The sequence below is a fragment of the Eumetopias jubatus genome, unplaced genomic scaffold (genome assembly GCF_037043125.1).
Source record: "Eumetopias jubatus isolate StellerSeaLion01/CBP00866 unplaced genomic scaffold, mEumJub1_p1.0 scaffold_4, whole genome shotgun sequence".
Classification (NCBI taxonomy): domain Eukaryota; kingdom Metazoa; phylum Chordata; class Mammalia; order Carnivora; family Otariidae; genus Eumetopias; species Eumetopias jubatus.
Window position 1 is genome coordinate 78,221,089 of NW_028274810.1, and position 17,017 is coordinate 78,238,105.

General features: G+C 43.7%; 1 protein-coding gene across 2 annotated transcripts; it reads left to right on the top strand.

Moving 5' to 3' along the window:
• The first annotated feature begins 366 nt into the window (after nucleotides 1-366).
• SNIP1 (Smad nuclear interacting protein 1) lies at nucleotides 367-15,375 on the top strand. Of its 2 annotated transcripts, XR_003610915.2 has the most exons (6): nucleotides 367-642; nucleotides 1,881-1,983; nucleotides 8,767-9,365; nucleotides 10,253-11,506; nucleotides 13,629-13,835; nucleotides 14,948-15,375. XR_003610915.2 is itself a non-coding variant. In XM_028113975.2 (4 exons), the coding sequence occupies exons 1-4, from the start codon at nucleotides 416-418 to the stop codon at nucleotides 10,515-10,517; spliced, it is 1,194 nt and encodes a 397-aa protein (XP_027969776.1). In that variant the 5' UTR covers nucleotides 367-415; the 3' UTR covers nucleotides 10,518-11,731. The 2 variants fall into 2 exon arrangements, 1 of the variants encoding a protein (XP_027969776.1); XM_028113975.2 differs by lacking the exons at nucleotides 13,629-13,835; nucleotides 14,948-15,375 and having other exon boundaries at nucleotides 10,253-11,731.
• Nucleotides 15,376-17,017: the final 1,642 nt, after the last annotated feature.

Consider the following 17,017-nt stretch of genomic DNA (forward strand, 5'->3'; position numbering starts at 1 on the left):
CATTATTTATCCCGCTTCTTTCCTTGAACAAATCAGGGATTCCTCCATCTGTCACAGAGCTTATAAACAGCGTTACGAATGGCGATAGACCATTCATCAGTTGCCTAAACAGTTTCCTACTGCCGGACATTCAGATTGTCTCCGTATTTAGTTATTACTAATAATGCGGCAACAAACAGCCTCGAAGGGAGCTTTTTCCCAGAAGTTTCTTTCTGTCACTTAAAACTCCCGCCACCGGAGCCGGTCCTGACAGCCCCGCCCGCTGCAGAGTCGTAGTCACGTGCCTAGCTCTCCGCCGCGAGGGTTTCTGGGAGAGCGCGCACCCGGAAGCGGAAGTCTAGGGGTCAAGTCCGTCATTTCCTTCAGCGAGAGGAGCGCAACGGATCTTTTTTCCTTCGCTCGGCTCGTATTCGGCATGAAGGAGGTAAAGAGCGAGCGGGAGCGGGGGAGCCGGCGGAGGCACCGCGACGGGGACATGGTGGCGGCGGCGGTGGTGGTGAAGGTGAAGCAGGAGCGCCTCAGCCCGGAAGCCGCACCTCCCGCCCACCGCCGCCCAGATTCCTCCGGCGGTAGCGCGTCCCCGCCGGCTGGCGAGCCGGGCCGCCCTGGTCACCGCGGGAACCGAGCCCGAGGAGGTAGCCGGTAAGTGGAAAGGCGCCTGGGATGGACTTGGGTCCGGCTCTTCGAGAAAAGACAGGGCTAGCGTCAGAAGCACACCTTGAATGCTGCGCGCCGCAGCTTGGATTTAATCTTAAGGTGGTGGAAGTGAGCCGGTGGTGCTTGTGCTGAAGAATGTTTACTCTGGTACCTGTCACTTGCGTTAAGCGCCTGATGCCTAATGGGTAGGATCCCGCCTCTTCATCTCTGTGCCCAGCTCTTGGCCGAGTAGGGCCCAGCAATTGGCACTGATCGAGTTGAAATAAAAGGTTTTCCCTATCTGCCTGCAAATCGAGTGCTGGCGTTGGCTTTCCAGTTATCTGCCCCCAAAGGTTTCCATATTGAGAGCCTGGGCGATCTACCTGGTAGGGATTTGGAAGAAAGCTGAACTCGTTAATTTATTCCTTCAGCATAGTTTTACTGCATGCTAAAGACTGCGCTAGGTACAGGGGCCTCAAGGGTGGCCCTTGTAGTCTTCGCCCTGGCGAAATTGATGTGCTCTCGCCTTGAGACAAAATAACAAGCCGATAAAATAGTTTCAGTTAGTAACAAGTATTAGATTAAAGAAGAGGTTAAAACAGGAGTGTGATAGAGTTTGAAGGGAAGTGAGAGAAGGCCTTCTCTGAAAAGGTGCCATTTGAGTTGAGACCCGAATGATAAGAATAATCTAGCCTCGTAAAGAGCCAGGCTGAGGAAACAATACGTGCATAGAACCTGAAGCAGAATTAATGTGATTGTTCTAGAAATAGGGGGGACAATTGTCTGTTGATCAAGGACAGTGGTAGGAGTGAGGTGGGAGAGGGAGGAGATAGAGCCAGAGGACTCCCTGATGGATTGGTGTGGTTGTGGCGGGAGGGAGTGGGGAGCTATTGGTGGTGAGAGAAAAAAGAGTCAAGGGTGTTTTCTAGGTTTTTGTCTTGAGGAACAGGGTGGATGGTGGTACCAGTTACTGAGATGGCAGAGACTGTGGGAGGAAAGGGTTTTGAGGGGTTGGGAAGCGAGTGTTAGGCTCTGTGAGAAGGTTCAGTAGGCAGCCATGTATGTGGGCCTGGAACTCAAGACGTCAGGGCTGGAGAGTGAAGCTCCCACCTCCTTTAATATGAAAAGCAGAGCCCTTCACAAATGTGCTGTTTGTGTTAGTAGGTAAGCCTGATACTTGAAGTGAATTTATATGGGGGAAGGGAAATTGAGATAAAACCCTGTGTGTACCATGCTCTGAAAAGGTCCCCAGCCAAAAAGAAAAACAAGTCCTCAGGGAGAAGAAGCAAGTCTCCTCGGAGTAAGAGAAGCCGAAGTCCTCACCACTCAACAGTCAGAGTGAAACAGGTAAGTGGATTGAGATGTTTGGATACCAGGTCCAAATGTAGAACCTCTTCCCGTCATAACAAACACATAATCATATGTGTTTACCTGTATCTGCAATGGGTTTTTCTAAAAATTGGGTTTTGGGGGTTTTTTTCTGATTGTTTTGTTAAACTTTTTTTATTTTGAGGTAATTGTTGATTTACATTCCATGGTTAAAAAAAAATACAGAGGTATACTCTTTACTCTATTTTTCCCACTGGTAACGTCTTACAGAATTCCAGTACAATATCACAGGGAGATATTGACATCGCTATAGTCAAGATACAGAACATTTCCATCACCACAAGGATCCATCATGTTGCCCTTGTGTAGTCTTAGCCACTTCTCTCCCACCCTTACCCCTCAAGTCCTGGCAACTTCTAATCTGTTCTCTATCTCTATAATGTTGTCACTTCAAGAACGTTATGTAAATGGAATCATACATGTAACCTTTAGGGATTGGCTTTTTTCACTCAGTGCAGTTCTTTGGAGATTCATTCATGTTGTTGTATCTGTCAGTAGCTCATCCCTTTTTATTGCTGAGTGATACCCAGTTTTGTGCATTTAACCATTTGCCCATTAAAGAACATCTGGGTCGTTTCCAGTTTTTGGCTGTTATATGTAAGGTTGCTGTGTAACATTTGTGTACAGGTTTTTGTGTGAACACGTCTTCATTTTTCTGGGATGAATGCCCAGGAGTGCAATTGTTAGATTGTATGGTAGTTGCACCCCAAACTGAGTGGCTGTATTAGTTTGCTAGGGCTTCCATAAAAAGTACCACAGACTGGATACCTTAAAAAACAGAAATTAATTTTCTCACAACTCTGGAGGCTAAAGTCCAAGATCAAGGTGTCAGCAGGTTTTGTTTCTTCTGAGGCCTCTTTCCTTGGCTTGCACATGCTACCTTCTTGTCTGCGTCCTCACGTGGCCATTCCTCTATGGGCTCATATCCTTGGTGTCTCTTCCTCTTCATATAAGGACACCAGTCATACCGGATTAGGGATTTGCTGTCATTTAACTTAATCACGTCTTTAAAAGACCTTATCTCAATAAAAAACAAAAACAAAAGCAAAAAACCCACAAAAATGGTTACATTCTGAGGACAGTGGTTGGGACCTCGACATATGAATTTTGGGGGGACACGATTCAGTCCTTAACAGTGACTGTACCATTTTACATTCCCACCTGTATTGTGCGTGAAGCAGTTTCTCTGCATCCTCATCCGCATTTGGTATTGACATTATTTTTTGTTTCAGCCATTCCAGTAGATGTGTAGTGATTGTGATTTTATTTACTTTTTATTTTTAATTTTAAGTAGGTTCCACACCCATTGTGGGGCTTGAACTCACAACCCCGAGATCTAGATTCCCATGCTCTACCAGCTGAGCCAGCCAGGTGCCCATCTCATTTGATTTTAATTTGCATTTCCCTTTGAGCATTTTTTCATCTACTTACTTGCCCTCTGTATATCCTCTCAGGTGAAATGTCGCTTCATAGTCTTGCCTATTTTCTACTTTTTTTTTTTTTTTTTTTGCTTTCTTAACTGTTCTGTTTGTAGAGTTCTATGTTACTCGACCTTTTTGGGTACATGGTTTGCAGATAGTTCTCTCCAGTCTGTAGCTTGTCTTTTCCTTCACTCAGCAGGGTTTTTCTCAGAGTAAAAATGTTAAATTGTCATGAAGTCCAGTCTATCAACTTTTCCTTTTTTTTAAGTTTTTTTTTTATTATTTTTAAAAGGTTTTATTTATTTATTTGTCAGAGAGAGCATGAGCACAGGCAGAGGGAGAAGCGGGCTCCCTGCTGAGCAAGGAGCCCATTGGGCTCAATCCCAGGACTCTGGGATCATGACCTGAGCTGAAGGCAGAGGCTTAACTGACTGAGCCACCCAGGTGTCCCTCCACTTTGCTTTTTATGGATTGTGCTTTCGGTGTCATGTCTCAGAACTTTTTGCCTAACTCTAGATCCCAAAGATATGTTTTTTCCTCAAACTTTTACATTTAAGTCCATGATTTATTTTGAGTTTGTTTTGATATAAGGTATGAGCCTTGGGTTGAAGTTCATTTTTTTTGCCTATGAATGTTCACTTGCTATGGCACCATTTTTTGAAAAGGCTGTCTTTCTTTCCTTGAATTGGTTTTGCTTCTTCATCAGAAATCAGTTGGGAATATGTGTGTAGGTTTACTTCTGCTTCTCTGTTTTGTTCCATTGATCTCTGTCATTCTGCCAGTACCGCACAGTCTTGATTACTGTCGCTATATAGTAAGTCTTGAAATTGGGTAGATGGGTTCTTCTCCTTTTCTTCTTAAAAATTGTTTAGCTATACTAGTTCCTTTGTCTTTCCGTATAAACTTTAGAACAATCTTGTCTATATAAAAAAAAATCTTGCTAGAATTTGGGTAGAAATTGCAGAAAGCTGTATTTCAGAGAATTGGCTTTTTGTTGTTAAAGAATGAATTTATTTATTTATTTAAAGATTTATTTATTTGACAGAGAGACACAGCAAGAGAGGGAACACAAGCGGGGGGAGTGGGAGAGGGAGAAGTAGGCTTCCCGCCGAGCAGGGAGCCCGATGCGGGGCTCGATCCCAGGACCCTGGGACCATGACCTGCGCTGAAGGCTTAACGACTTAGCCACCCAGGCGCCCCAAAGAATTTATTTATCTGACAGAAATAGAGCAAGAGAGCGTGCATGCACTAGCAGGGGGAATGGCAGGCAGAGTGAGAGGGAGAAGCAGGCTCGCCACTGAGCAGGGAGCCCGATGCCAGGCTCGATCCCAGGACGCTGGGATCATGACCTGAGCCGAAGGCAGACGCTTAACCGACTGAGCCACACAGGCGCCCCGAGAGTTGACTTTTTATCATATCAAATCTTCCAGTCCATGAACACTGTATAAGTCATTTATTTAGATCTTTGATTTTTTTTCTTCAGCGTTTGTAGTTTGCACTTAAGTTCTATATATATTTTATTAGATTTACACAAAGTTTTTATTTTGGGGGAGTGATTATAAGTGATACTTTAAATTTTGGTCCACATGTTCATTGCTAATCTATAGAAGTATAATTGATTTTTCTGTGTTTTTCTTATATTCTGTGACCTCATTGAACTCAACTTATTTAGTCCAGGAGGGTTTTTTGTAGATTTCTTGGGATTTTTTTTTACATAGACACTCATATCTTCACATAGGAACAGTTTTATTTCTTCCTTTACAATCTCTATGCATTGTATTTCCTTGTCTTGCTTTATTGTACTAACTAGGACTTCCAGCACTGTGTTGAATGAGAGTAGTGAGAGCAGATAACCTTGCGACAAGCATTCAAGAAACTCTATGTTACAATGTGCAAATAGACATTAAGAAAATGTCTATTTTCTTATGTTTCCTATGCACTGTGTTTTTTTTTTTTTAAGGTTTTATTTATTTGACAGAGAGAGACACAGCGAGAGAGGAAACACAAACAGGGGAAGTGGGAGAGGGAGAAGCAGCCTCCGAGCCTGATGTGGGGCTTCATCCCAGGACGCTCAGATCATGACCTGGGCTGAAGGCAGACGCTTAACGACTGAGCCACCCAGGCGCCCCACACTGTGTGTTTTTTAATTCAAAAAAGGAACCATGGGGCGCCTGGGTGGCTCAGTCGTTGAACGTCTGCCTTCGGCTCAGGTCATGATCCCGGGGTCCTGGGATTGAGCCCCGCGTTGGGCTCCCTGCTCAGTGGGAAGCCTGCTTCTCCCTCCTCCACTCCCCCTGCTTGTGTTCCCTCTCTCGCTGTCTCTCTCTCTCTGTCAAATAAAATCTTTAAAAAAAGAAAGAAAATGGATTTTCCAGGGCGCCTGGGTGGCTCAGTTGTTAAGCATCTGCCTTCAGCTCAGTTCCTGATCCCAGGGTCCTGGGATTGAGCCCCACATTGGGCTCCCTCCTCGGCGGGAAGCCTGCTCCTCCCTCTCCCACTCCCCCTGCTTGTGTTCCCTCTCTCACTGTGTCTCTCTGAAATAAATAAATAAAATCTTAAAAAAAAAATGGATTTTCCTGTTATTTTGTGAGACTGTGGGCAAGTTTTCTAGTATCTTAAAGATATAAAGCCAGACAGCCTTGGTGGTGTGCAGTGTGAATTGATCAGGTACTGCTTTAGCTATCTCAGAATGCAGCTCCCAGAACCACACCACCCGGATGAGGCCTGTCATCCACTTGTGGTTTTTTCGTTTTTTCGTTTTTTGTTTTTTTCCAGTGTGCAACTGGCAGCTTTTTACCTGTGGTTTCTAAATGAACATTTTACAATAAATCCTGGGACTTTTAGAATGGAGCTTTTCTTTTCTTTTTTTAAAGATGTTATTTATTTATTTGTCAGAGAGAGAATTGGAGAGTGAGCACAAGCATGGGAAGCGGCAGGCAGAGGGAGAAGCAGGCTCTCTGCTGAACAAAGAGCCCAGTGCAGGACTCCATTCCAGGACCTTGGGATCATGACCTGAGCCCAAGGCAGATACCTAACTGACTGAGCCACCCAGGCGTCCCTAAAATGGAACTTTTCTGTGCTTATTGCCATTTTGATGTATCTTCATTTGTTTATCTCTGTTAACTTCCCTCCTTACCTCAAATTATCTCCTTAAAAGCTAATTTCTGTGTGTTAATCAGCTGGAAACTTGGAAATGGCTCTCAAGCAAAAGGGCTCGACAGGCGGTTGACACTAAGTGACTTTCACATGGGTTAATCCTAAGGGAGAATGCATGCAGCCTCTGACTTAAGCATCACTTGTGCTTGCAGGCATTCTTTTCTCTACACCTGAACCACCATTTAAAAAATAAATTTATTGATTGCATGCTCATTGTAATAACGCAGAAGTACATAAAGTGAAAGAGTATGGGATATGTTGTGTATGGTTACTTCTCCCATTATCCCCAAAATTGCAGGTCCCCCCCCAAAAAAACCACCTAAGTCTCCAGAGGCAACCATTTTAATAGCTTGATATTTATACTTCAAGACTCTATTATACTTATGTTCTCTTTTTTTCCTTTGTTTTAGTATGCACCTCTGAGTGTTTTCCATGCACTGTGTGTTTTTTAATTCAAAAAAGGAGCCATGGGGCGCCTGGGTGGCTCAGTTGGTTAAGCCTCTGCCTTTGGCTTGGGTTACGATCCCAGGGTCCTGGGATCAAGCTCTGCATCAGGCTGTCTGCTCAGCAGGGAGCCTGCTTCTCCCTCTGCCCCTCCCCCTGCTCGTGCTTTTTCTCTCTCTCTCTCTCTCAAATAAAATCTTTTAAAAAATGTTTAAAAAGGAGCCATATTATATATATTATCCTACTTCCCAGTAATTGAAATCTTAGTAATTTTGTGTTATCTGGTTATATGATTTGTCATATCCTTTTCCATAGCTTTTACTAATTTTGACTGGTCTACTCATCTTTATTTACTTACCCTGTGCGATGGGGTGGGGCAAGGGCAGAGGGAGAGACAATCTCCAGCAGACTTCCCACTGAGCTGGAGCCCGATATGGGGCTCGATCTCACGACCCTGAGATCATGACCTGAGCTGAAATCAAGAGTTGGACGCCTAACTGACTGAGCCACCTAGGAGCCATGGTCTACACCTCTTTAAAATGAGGACTGAGATTAATTGGTCATTGGAATAGTGGATGTACAGAGTCTTATGGGGATTGGAATACAAGGGAGGTGGGGGTGATGACCTAGAGTCTGTGGCTTCTTTTAGTATTTCATTTAATCAGGGATAAAGGGCATAATGACATTAGTTTTGTAGGTGGTGGTGGCAAGCTTGTGAGTATCTTAAGGTAGGAGGGATGGGGGCCTGAGCCTCCCTCTTGATGCTTGTCTTTGGAGGCTAGGCAGTCTAGAAAAACTGAGTCCTACTCTGAGCAAGCAGGCCTGTACTTGACCCCTGTGTGTAGCTGGGAGAAGGCCTTGGGAGCAGGGGAGACAGTGAGATTTCAGTGCTCAGGATTTCCTCTTTACCTTTTCCAGGTGTGGTAGCCTTGCTCATAGCGTGCAAGGCTCCCTCTTGAACTCTGATGTTTTGGTTATAAGGATAAGTTTATTATATTCATGTGTTCATTAGATACTTACTTCCTAGCAAAATTATTAATATCCTTTGCCCATTTTTTTCTTTTGAATTGTCTTTCTTACTGATTTATTTTTTTATTGATATATTAACAGATGTTATGTGTTGCAGTTTCTCCAAGGCTGATTTTCAATACTGAGTCTTTTTCAAGAAACCATGATATGTTTATTAATTTTTTTCAGATCTTTAAAAAAATATCAATAAATTTTTACAGGTTTCTTACATGTCTTACATCTTAAGTGTCTTCCTTGGTATTGAACAATTTTTGTTACTGTTGAAATGAAATCTTTTAAAATTATTACATTTTCATTTTGACATAAGAGAAAACTAGTTTTTTTCTTTACATGTTTATCTTGTACATGACTATTTAGTGCTGTTAGTTTTGTTTTCTGTATATGCTTCCCTATGAGTGTGCCTATAGCTCCTCTAGTTTCTAGGGCTCTGAACCTGGACTTGCAGTGTTAGAACTGTAGTCAGGTATTAACATAACAATAAAAAATTAAAAAAAAAAAGAACTGTAGTCAGGTGACAGTGTGGAAATAGTCTGTGTAGCCTTGCAAGGGAATACAACCACCACTGCTAACCTTATTTCTGTGGGACATTTTGCTCTGAATGCCAAAGTCCAAATCACAAATGGCTTTTTGAATGCATCTTGTTCACAGAATGTGGACTGCCTTTCATTTACTGGATCTGTTTGAATTTCAGGAACGTGAGGATCATCCCCGGAGAGGACGGGACGAACGGCAGCACCGGGAATCATCGGGCCAGGAACACAGACGAGCTAGAAACAGTGACCACGACAGACACAGGGGCCATTCCCACCAGAGGAGAAGCTCTAATGAGAGGCCTGGGAGTGGGCAGGCTCAGGGACGGGACCGAGACATTCAGAATCTACAGGCTCAGGATGCAGAGCGGGAGTTTTACAACGCCCGAAGACGGGAGAATCGCCAGAAGAACGAAGTTAGTGTTGGTGGTAATGAGTCTCAGGAGTTGGTTCCCCGACCTGGTGGCAACAGTAAAGACAAAGAGGCACCCGCTAAAGAAAAGCCAAGCTTTGAACTCTCTGGGGCACTTCTTGAGGACACCAACACCTTCCGGGGTGTTGTCATTAAGTATAGTGAGCCCCCAGAAGCACGTATCCCCAAAAAACGATGGCGCCTCTACCCCTTTAAAAATGACGAGGTGCTTCCTGTCATGTACATCCATCGGCAGAGCGCCTACCTCCTGGGCCGGCACCGCCGCATAGCGGACATCCCAATCGATCATCCCTCCTGCTCAAAACAGCACGCGGTCTTTCAGTATCGGTGAGTGTACGTTTGCAGGAAGAACCAGAAGTGTGCGTAGAAGCTGAGAGTCTCAGGATTACTAACATTTGTGTGCATGTGTATGCAGACGCAGAAGAATCCCATACTCCTCAGATCTAATCTTCGTTTTAGGATTATGAATCTAACCGCCCTTTGAATAATCACTTACATGTGTCTAAAAGCATCACATTTGGTGTCAGAGATCCAGATTTTGAATCCTGCCACTGCCCCTTCCCAAGGGTTTGACCTGGGGCAAGCCACTCTCTGTGCCCCAGTTTCTCCCTACCTCAAAGGGCTATATTGGGGGTTAAATGGAAATGTACCTGAGAGTGCCTGGCACGTGTGTTTGCCATTCTGTATTTGACTGTTGTGTAGGGCATCTGTTACTGTGTGATCATCACAACACGTACGGAGGATAGGTCAGCTCTTAATATCCCCATTCGATGGGTGAGAAGATTGAAGCTCAGCAGAGCCTAATAAATGATCTGATTCAAAGTTAGCTCCCTTGACTGTGACGTCAAAATCCACTACTTCATTCCCATTGGGACAGGAGCTAAAAATATGTTGAAATACAGGTTTATCTTGATTATAAACAACACAAAATGTATTTTCTTAATCATGGCAAGAGTTCTTGGATTCTGATTTTATATTTTTAATCTACCACGAATTTCCCTCCCCTACACCCTCAGCAACCAGTTCTCGCCTTTTCTATCAAGTATATTTAACTTGCTCCCAATTTCCAGATCCAAGGCCATCCCTTCCCCTTGATTTCCTAGAGTTTGGACTTGAACTGTGTTCAAGCCAGGTAATTTACATAATATAGGCAAAATGCTGGGTGGTCTGAGGTGGGATTTTGCTTACAAGTTTCTCTCTTTTATCTCTGCTAGGCTTGTGGAATATACCCGTGCTGATGGGACAGTTGGCCGAAGGGTGAGGCCCTACATCATTGACCTTGGCTCAGGCAATGGAACGTTCTTGAACAACAAGCGCATCGAGCCACAGAGATACTATGAACTAAAGGAAAAGGATGTACTTAAATTTGGGTTCAGCAGCAGAGAGTATGTCCTGCTTCACGAGTCCTCCGACACCTCTGAAGTAGACAGGAAAGAAGATGAGGATGAGGAGGAGGAGGAGGAAGTATCTGACAGCTAGCAAACTAAGAAACAGCCCAAACTCTGGAAGGACCTTTCTTTAAAGGTTTTGGGATTGAGTCAGAGAGCACCATGGTTCTCTCTGTCATGCCTCTTAATGCCTTAAGTCTTTCCTCTGTTGCTGACCACCTTCTGTTATAGTATAGGAAAACTGACTTTTGTTTGGTTGAACTTTTTTCTGTGGCACATCAGCCCCTTGCCTGTGGGCATTTGTTTTCAGAACAGTCTCACCAACACATTGTGTTTCAGTAGAAGCATCGTGGCTTTAGTTGGTGCTTTCAGAACTGCTGCCTAGGAAACTACAAACCCTTGGTTCAAGGGGAATTGTGGCTTGTTCTCTTTGTACAGTTACTTTATTTATATAGTTGTCAAGCTTTGTGGACTGGGTTTGTTTTTGTTTTTGGGGCAAACCCCTGAACAGAGAACCTTACTCTAAGCTTTGGTTGTCACCAAAACAGCCTCCATTATATACCAAAACTTTGACCTGGTTGAGCTCTTGAGTCACAGAAGTTGACTTTGCACTTCATTTTTGGGGGGGTGGGAATTTACCACATGACCTCATTATTAACTGTTGGACTTAAACAGATGCTTTATGGAACCTGCTGAAGCCTACAACTGTACAGGAAGATCCTGGCTACCGCCAGTGGGTGCTGATACAACGTCACGAGAGGCTGAAATGGGTCATGGATCGGTTTCCTGTGAGAGAATTCTGATTTCTCCATAGAGCATGTACATAACAATTTTGATCATCATATCTGTTCAACTTAGCAGTTTTATTCAAATGTTATTTCTTTCCTTCTTTGCAAAACAGTGTCATTTATGTAGCACGGTCCTTGCTTTATTCTAACAATGTATGTATGTGTGTAAAGGAGGTTGTATAGTTGACATGTTTCATCTTTTTAAAAAAATGTTCATAGAGATTGTATTTACTTTCCCAAGGCCGGAAAGCAAGGGAGTTGCCGTTTCCTAATTTTCCACAGAGGAATATGTGTAAGTAGCAAAGTCATAACTACTTACACATACTGTGTGTGTGTGTGTGTGTGTGTGTGTGTGTGTGTGTGTGTATACCTAAGAGTGTGAGTGAAAGAGCTGCATACTGATTTTCATATGAGAATGTTTTGTGATGTAAATAGGCGAAGGCCTCCCTGCATTTGAATAGCAGGTTTTCATTTGTATGTATTTTTGGGATAAAAAATAATAAAATTTGTAAATATAGCCCCATTTCAAAGGGTTATCTTTTCTTGGCAGAGGACCTTGTGTTTATAGGTCCATTTGCAGCTACAGGAATCTTTGTATCAGTATATTTTTGAGGTAAAATAGGTAGTTGCAGAGGGTGTGCTGAGGCGAGACCAGGAAACAGGGAAGTTGGGGCCAGCAGCAGCTCTGGAAGCCAGACCCTCACACATCAGCGAGTGAGTGCTGGTCCTGTGGAAGCAGCAGTGTTTTCTCAATTGGCAGTGAAGGGGTTTTCCTTTCCAGAATAGTGCGTTGGGGCAGGTTCTACATAGCAGGTCTTGTACCAGTTGATCCCTGTCCCTGCTATGTTGTCCTCGGGTAGTGGTGGGTTGGGAGGCGGGGGGGAGGTGATGCAACTAGGTGCTGCTGCTGCCCACCATTCCTCTTGGAAACTTGTGATGCTGTGAAATTGTCTTTCTCCCACCTACCCACAGTAGGTCCGTCCCACCTACCCATGTGGACTCAGGCCTAAGTGCTGACTAGTGTGGGGAGGGGCAGCTGACTAGTGTTTGTGCAAAAGAAAAAGGAAAAGATCCCCTTAAAGAGTGAATACTCAATGAGGTCAGTTAGATGTAGGGAAGCTCTAACAACAAGAGAGCAGTTAGCATCCCCCCCCCATGTGCTACACACTGGCCACTGTGACTGCTACTTTCCTAATTTTCCTATCTGCTGTAGACCCCCTATTGCATATGTGCATGTCTGAAAGGTAGGTTTTGCTTTGATGGATCCAGACCAATGGCTTTCTTTTGCTGGGATGAGGCAGTAATCTGGCCTCCAGGGCCTCCTGTTCAGTTTGTGCTCCTACTACTGCTTCCAGGTAGCCTTGGGCTTTGCCACAAACCCATCCTGCTGGGCAGCATGATAGGTGACCACTTGGCCTACATTCTTCAGTAAGAGGTCCCAATTGTGAAGTAAACTTGTTTTAGTGGAGGAATAGCTTCTTGCATTAAGAGATTCTAAATGCCAGACATCTTGGAAGGTGCCCCCCCAACACACATACATACTTTTTTTTTTTTTTTAAGAAAGAGGGTCTGGGTGCCTGGGTGGCTCAGTCAGTTAAGCATCTGAATTTGGCTCAGGTCATGATTTCAGGGTCCTGGGATCGAGCCCTGTATCAGGGTCCTCGCTCAGCAGAGTCTGCTTGTCCCTCTCCCTTCACCCTTCTCCCGGCTTGTGTGCGTGCTCATGCTCTCATACATAAATAAAATCTTTTTTCTTTTTTTTTTTTTAGAGATTTTATGAGAGAGCACAAGCAGGGGGAGGGGCAGAGGGAGAGGGAGAAGCAAGCTCCGCCCCCCAGCAGGGAGCCAAATGTAGGGTTCCATCCCAGGACCCTGGGATCATGACCCTAGGCAAAGGCAGACGCCCAACTGACTGAGCCACCCAGGTGCCCCATAAATAAATAAAATCTTAAAAAAAAGGGGGGGGGTCAAAGAAAAGACACTGCCCATCTCCAAAGCCAGATATCACTGGTGGACTTCTCATTTGAAGTTGACATAATCCTAAAGCTTTCTTCTTGAATTCTTTGGAAATTCATGTTCCTCCTAGCTATTTGCAACTTCTTTATTCTCCACCTGTTCTCCCCACTGGCTGCAAAACACTGCTGTCAAAACGAAGGTATCAGGACGCCTGGGTGGCTCAGTCGTTAAGCGTCTGCCTTTGACTCAGGTCATGATCTCAGGGTCCTGGGATCAAGTCCCATATCGGGCTCCCTGCTCAGCGGGGAGCCTGCTTCTCCCTCTGCCCCTGCCCCTCCCCTCCCCGCCCCCCCCCCCCCCCCGCCGGCTCATGCTCTCTCTTTCTCTCAAAGAAAGAAAGAAAGAAAGAAAATCTTCAAAAAAAAAAAAGCCATCTACAAAGCAGCCCTTTGTTTCAGAGCCCCTCTCCCAAATCCTCCGTGGTGGTCTACAGTTCTGCTGAAGTGTTGGACAGAATCTTCAGGTTTTCCCCATCAAACCTCTTCCTAGTCACCTAGTTCCCTCATTTGGACATGGACAAAGGACACCTCATTAAGAGCAACTGGTGACGGAGCTCTCAGATACTTTTATTGTATTCTGGTGATAAAGCAGAGTCATCAATTCAGGTAATGAGTTTTTTTGTTTTTAATTTTTGTATTAGTGTATGGAATATGCCAGTATACAATATAGCTTGGTTTTAAAAGGCTTAGAACTGAAATACATAGTTCAGGTTGATGATTATTTGATACAGTGCACAGAGGGTTATGTATTTTAACATCCTTTCCTTTGCGGAAATTAGTCGTGGATGTGAGGAATGGGGTGAAGGCATGTTAGTGAAAGCCCAAGTGTGACATCAGCGAGCAATGCCTGCTTGTGTGATGGCATTCCGAACCCACAACATTCCTGGGTATGTGCATTTATACAGGCGAGAAGCCTGCTTGATTTAAATTAAAGCTTTGGAATTTAAAGCTTCATCTGGTCTCTTCGGGTTAAGTTTCCTTTTATCAAGTGGGAAACAATTGAAAGAGACAGTTGATTTGTTCACATTTACTCTAAAGTTCAAGTGAGTTAATCCAACAAATGATTGCATAAGTTTACTGTGCTAACAGCTGAATTACAGCTGTGAGTTAGAAATGGAGCAGTCATCTGGAAGTGTACCTTGTTCAAGAGGTGGCATTTGCGGTGTGCCTTAGAGAACAGGTTGGTTTTGAACCAGTAGTAGAAGAGGGCATTGTTAGAGACCAAGCAGTCTGGGGGACAGCAAGACTGGAGTGGGGTATGCAGAAAGTGTTCTGTAAAATGAAGCTGTTTCCCTGAAGTCCCACAGCAAGGCAGGGGTAGAGCTAGGATGAGAAATCACCTCAGTCCTGGTTCAGTGGTCTTTGCTCTAGGCTATTCCCTTCCAGCTCCCTGGCAGTGCTTAGTGGACAGATTTGAGGGAAAAGACAGCTGGTACATTAGTCTTCTTGATTCATAGTGGTTCAAAGAAATCACAGTGGTTGGGCCTTTCAGGGGGACAGTGGCTCAGGCAAATCACCAAGTCAGAGCTGCTTGGAAATCATGTTGATTCATAAAAATATATAAACATTCAATTATCAGGTGCCTAACAAGTGCCATGAGCTAAGACTTCGATAATAAAGTTGGCCAATACTTAGGCGCACACTCTATGTACAGGTGCAATTCTAACCATTTTTCATGAGCATTAATGCAAGCTTGTATTATTATTTCTATTTTGCAGATGCAAAAACCGAGGCAAAGAGAAGTTAAGGTCACACCGGGATTCAAACCTACTCTGGTTCCAGGTGCCACACTCTTACCCACTGTGATGTACTCCCTCTTACGCAGTTGAGAGATATACAAGGTCTGGCCCTTGCAGAGCAATATAAGTAGCAGCTACAGACAGTGCTAGATAGGAGCAGCATTGGGGATTGTGGAAACATAGAGAAATAGGATTTAACAAAGCCTCAGGAGTCAGAGAAGAATGAACAGCCAGAAGAGGTCAGTGGGGTTGAGGAAAGAGAGCAATATTTCTAGGCAGAGAGGCTAGCACTTAGAAATGCCTGAGGTGATAAACTAATGAGGTTTTGGAAGCGCTCAGAAGTTCAATAGGGGAAACAGTGAGTGAAACTTCTGGTTTCTGTTAATGATGGCCTAAGCTATTGTGTGTGTGTGTGTGTGTGTGTGTATGTGTGTGTGTGTGTGTGTGTGTGTGTGTGTGAATCCTCCTGCTGCAAGAAGCCAAAACTTCTGGATAAAATATAAGCAAAAAAATTTCTGAAAGCATTCAAGAACTGACAAATTAGTAAAAATGTTATCAGGTCAAAAGAGAAGATAAATAAAAATTCAGGGAGAAATGGAGCATAGATCAAACCACATTTGATCTAATGGCAAACCACATTTGATTCTAGCCAATCATACCTTACCCTATGTTGAATGGGACAGAATCAAAACCCAGAGCCCACATAAAATGAACAGACTGTTAGAAGTTGTTTCCCACAAAAAGCTGGCATGCCAAAGGGCTATCGTTTTCAGAGTAAAAGAGGTGATCAGAAATGAGATCCTTCCAGGGATTTGTAGCCTGGGAGCTCAGGAGAATTCAAGGCTTGAACCTGGCTTGAGATGATCCTGCACCATTGATGCCTCCAGAAGTATGATAGAAGTAAATGAAATTACTTTTTGGAGGAAGGGACTTATTTTTATCTCCTCTCCAGTTACTTCCACATTTTTTTTCCTGCAAAGATACAATTACTTTTTAAAGCTCACCAGAAAAGTTACTGTAGGTGAGAATCAACAAGAATAACAAACTGATTCTCAAAGACTTAGATACTTGAATTATAAGATACTATAAAATGTACTATTCTCAAAGAAATGATAAACTTGAAAATAGAGGGAACAAGAAATGGCAGCAAGTGAAATGGAAATTTTTTAGAAGACCAACCAAAACTTTTAGAAATGAAAAATACAGTAACTGTCAGAAGCTTCCAGGAGAATCAGTGAACTGGAAGATAGAAATTATCCATGCACATAAATTTAACAAATGAAATGGGCCAATTTCTCAAAAGCCATAAACTACCAAAATTCACCTGATGTGAAATAGGTAATCTAAATAGTCCTGTAATTATTTAAGAAACTGAATTTCTTTTTTTTATTTTTTATTGTTATGTTAATCACCATACATTACATCATTAGTTCTTGATGTAGTGTTCCATGATTCATTGTTTGTGCATAACACCCAGTGCTCCACGCAGAACGTGCCCTCCTTCATACCCATCACCAGGCTAACCCTTCCCCCCACCACCCTCCCCTCAAGAACCCTCAGTTTGTTTTTCAGAGTCCATCGTGTCTCATGGTTCGTCTCCCCCTCCGACTTACTCCCATTCATTCTTCCCCTCCTGCTATCTTCTTCTTCTTTTTTCTTAACATATCTTGCATTATTTGTTTCAGAAGTACAGATCTGTGATTCAACAGTCTTGCACAATTCACAGCGCTCACCATAGCACATACCCTCCCCACTGTCTATCACCCAGCCACCCCATCCCTCCCACCACCCACCTCTCCAGCAACCCTCAGTTTGTTTCCTGAGATTAAGAATTCCTCATATCAGTGAGGTCATATGATACATGTCTTTCTCTGATTGACTTATTTCACTCAGCATAACACCCTCCAGTTCCATCCACGTCCTTGCAAATGGCAAGATCTCATTCCTTTTGATGGCTGCATAATATTCCATTGTGTATATATACCACATCTTCTTTATCCATTCATCTGTCGATGGACATCTTGGCTCTTTCCACAGTTTGGCTATTGT

What these genes read in the sequence shown, in the direction of transcription:
- SNIP1 (XM_028113975.2), top strand. Translation starts at nt 416, where the DNA reads ATGAAGGAGGTAAAGAGCGAGCGGGAGCGGGGGAGCCGGCGGAGGCAC. An exon ending in CGAGCCCGAGGAGGTAGCCG is followed by an intron (nt 643 to 1,880) that starts GTAAGTGGAAAG and finishes TGCTCTGAAAAG; the next exon opens with GTCCCCAGCCAAAAAGAAAA. An exon ending in CAACAGTCAGAGTGAAACAG is followed by an intron (nt 1,984 to 8,766) that starts GTAAGTGGATTG and finishes TTTGAATTTCAG; the next exon opens with GAACGTGAGGATCATCCCCG.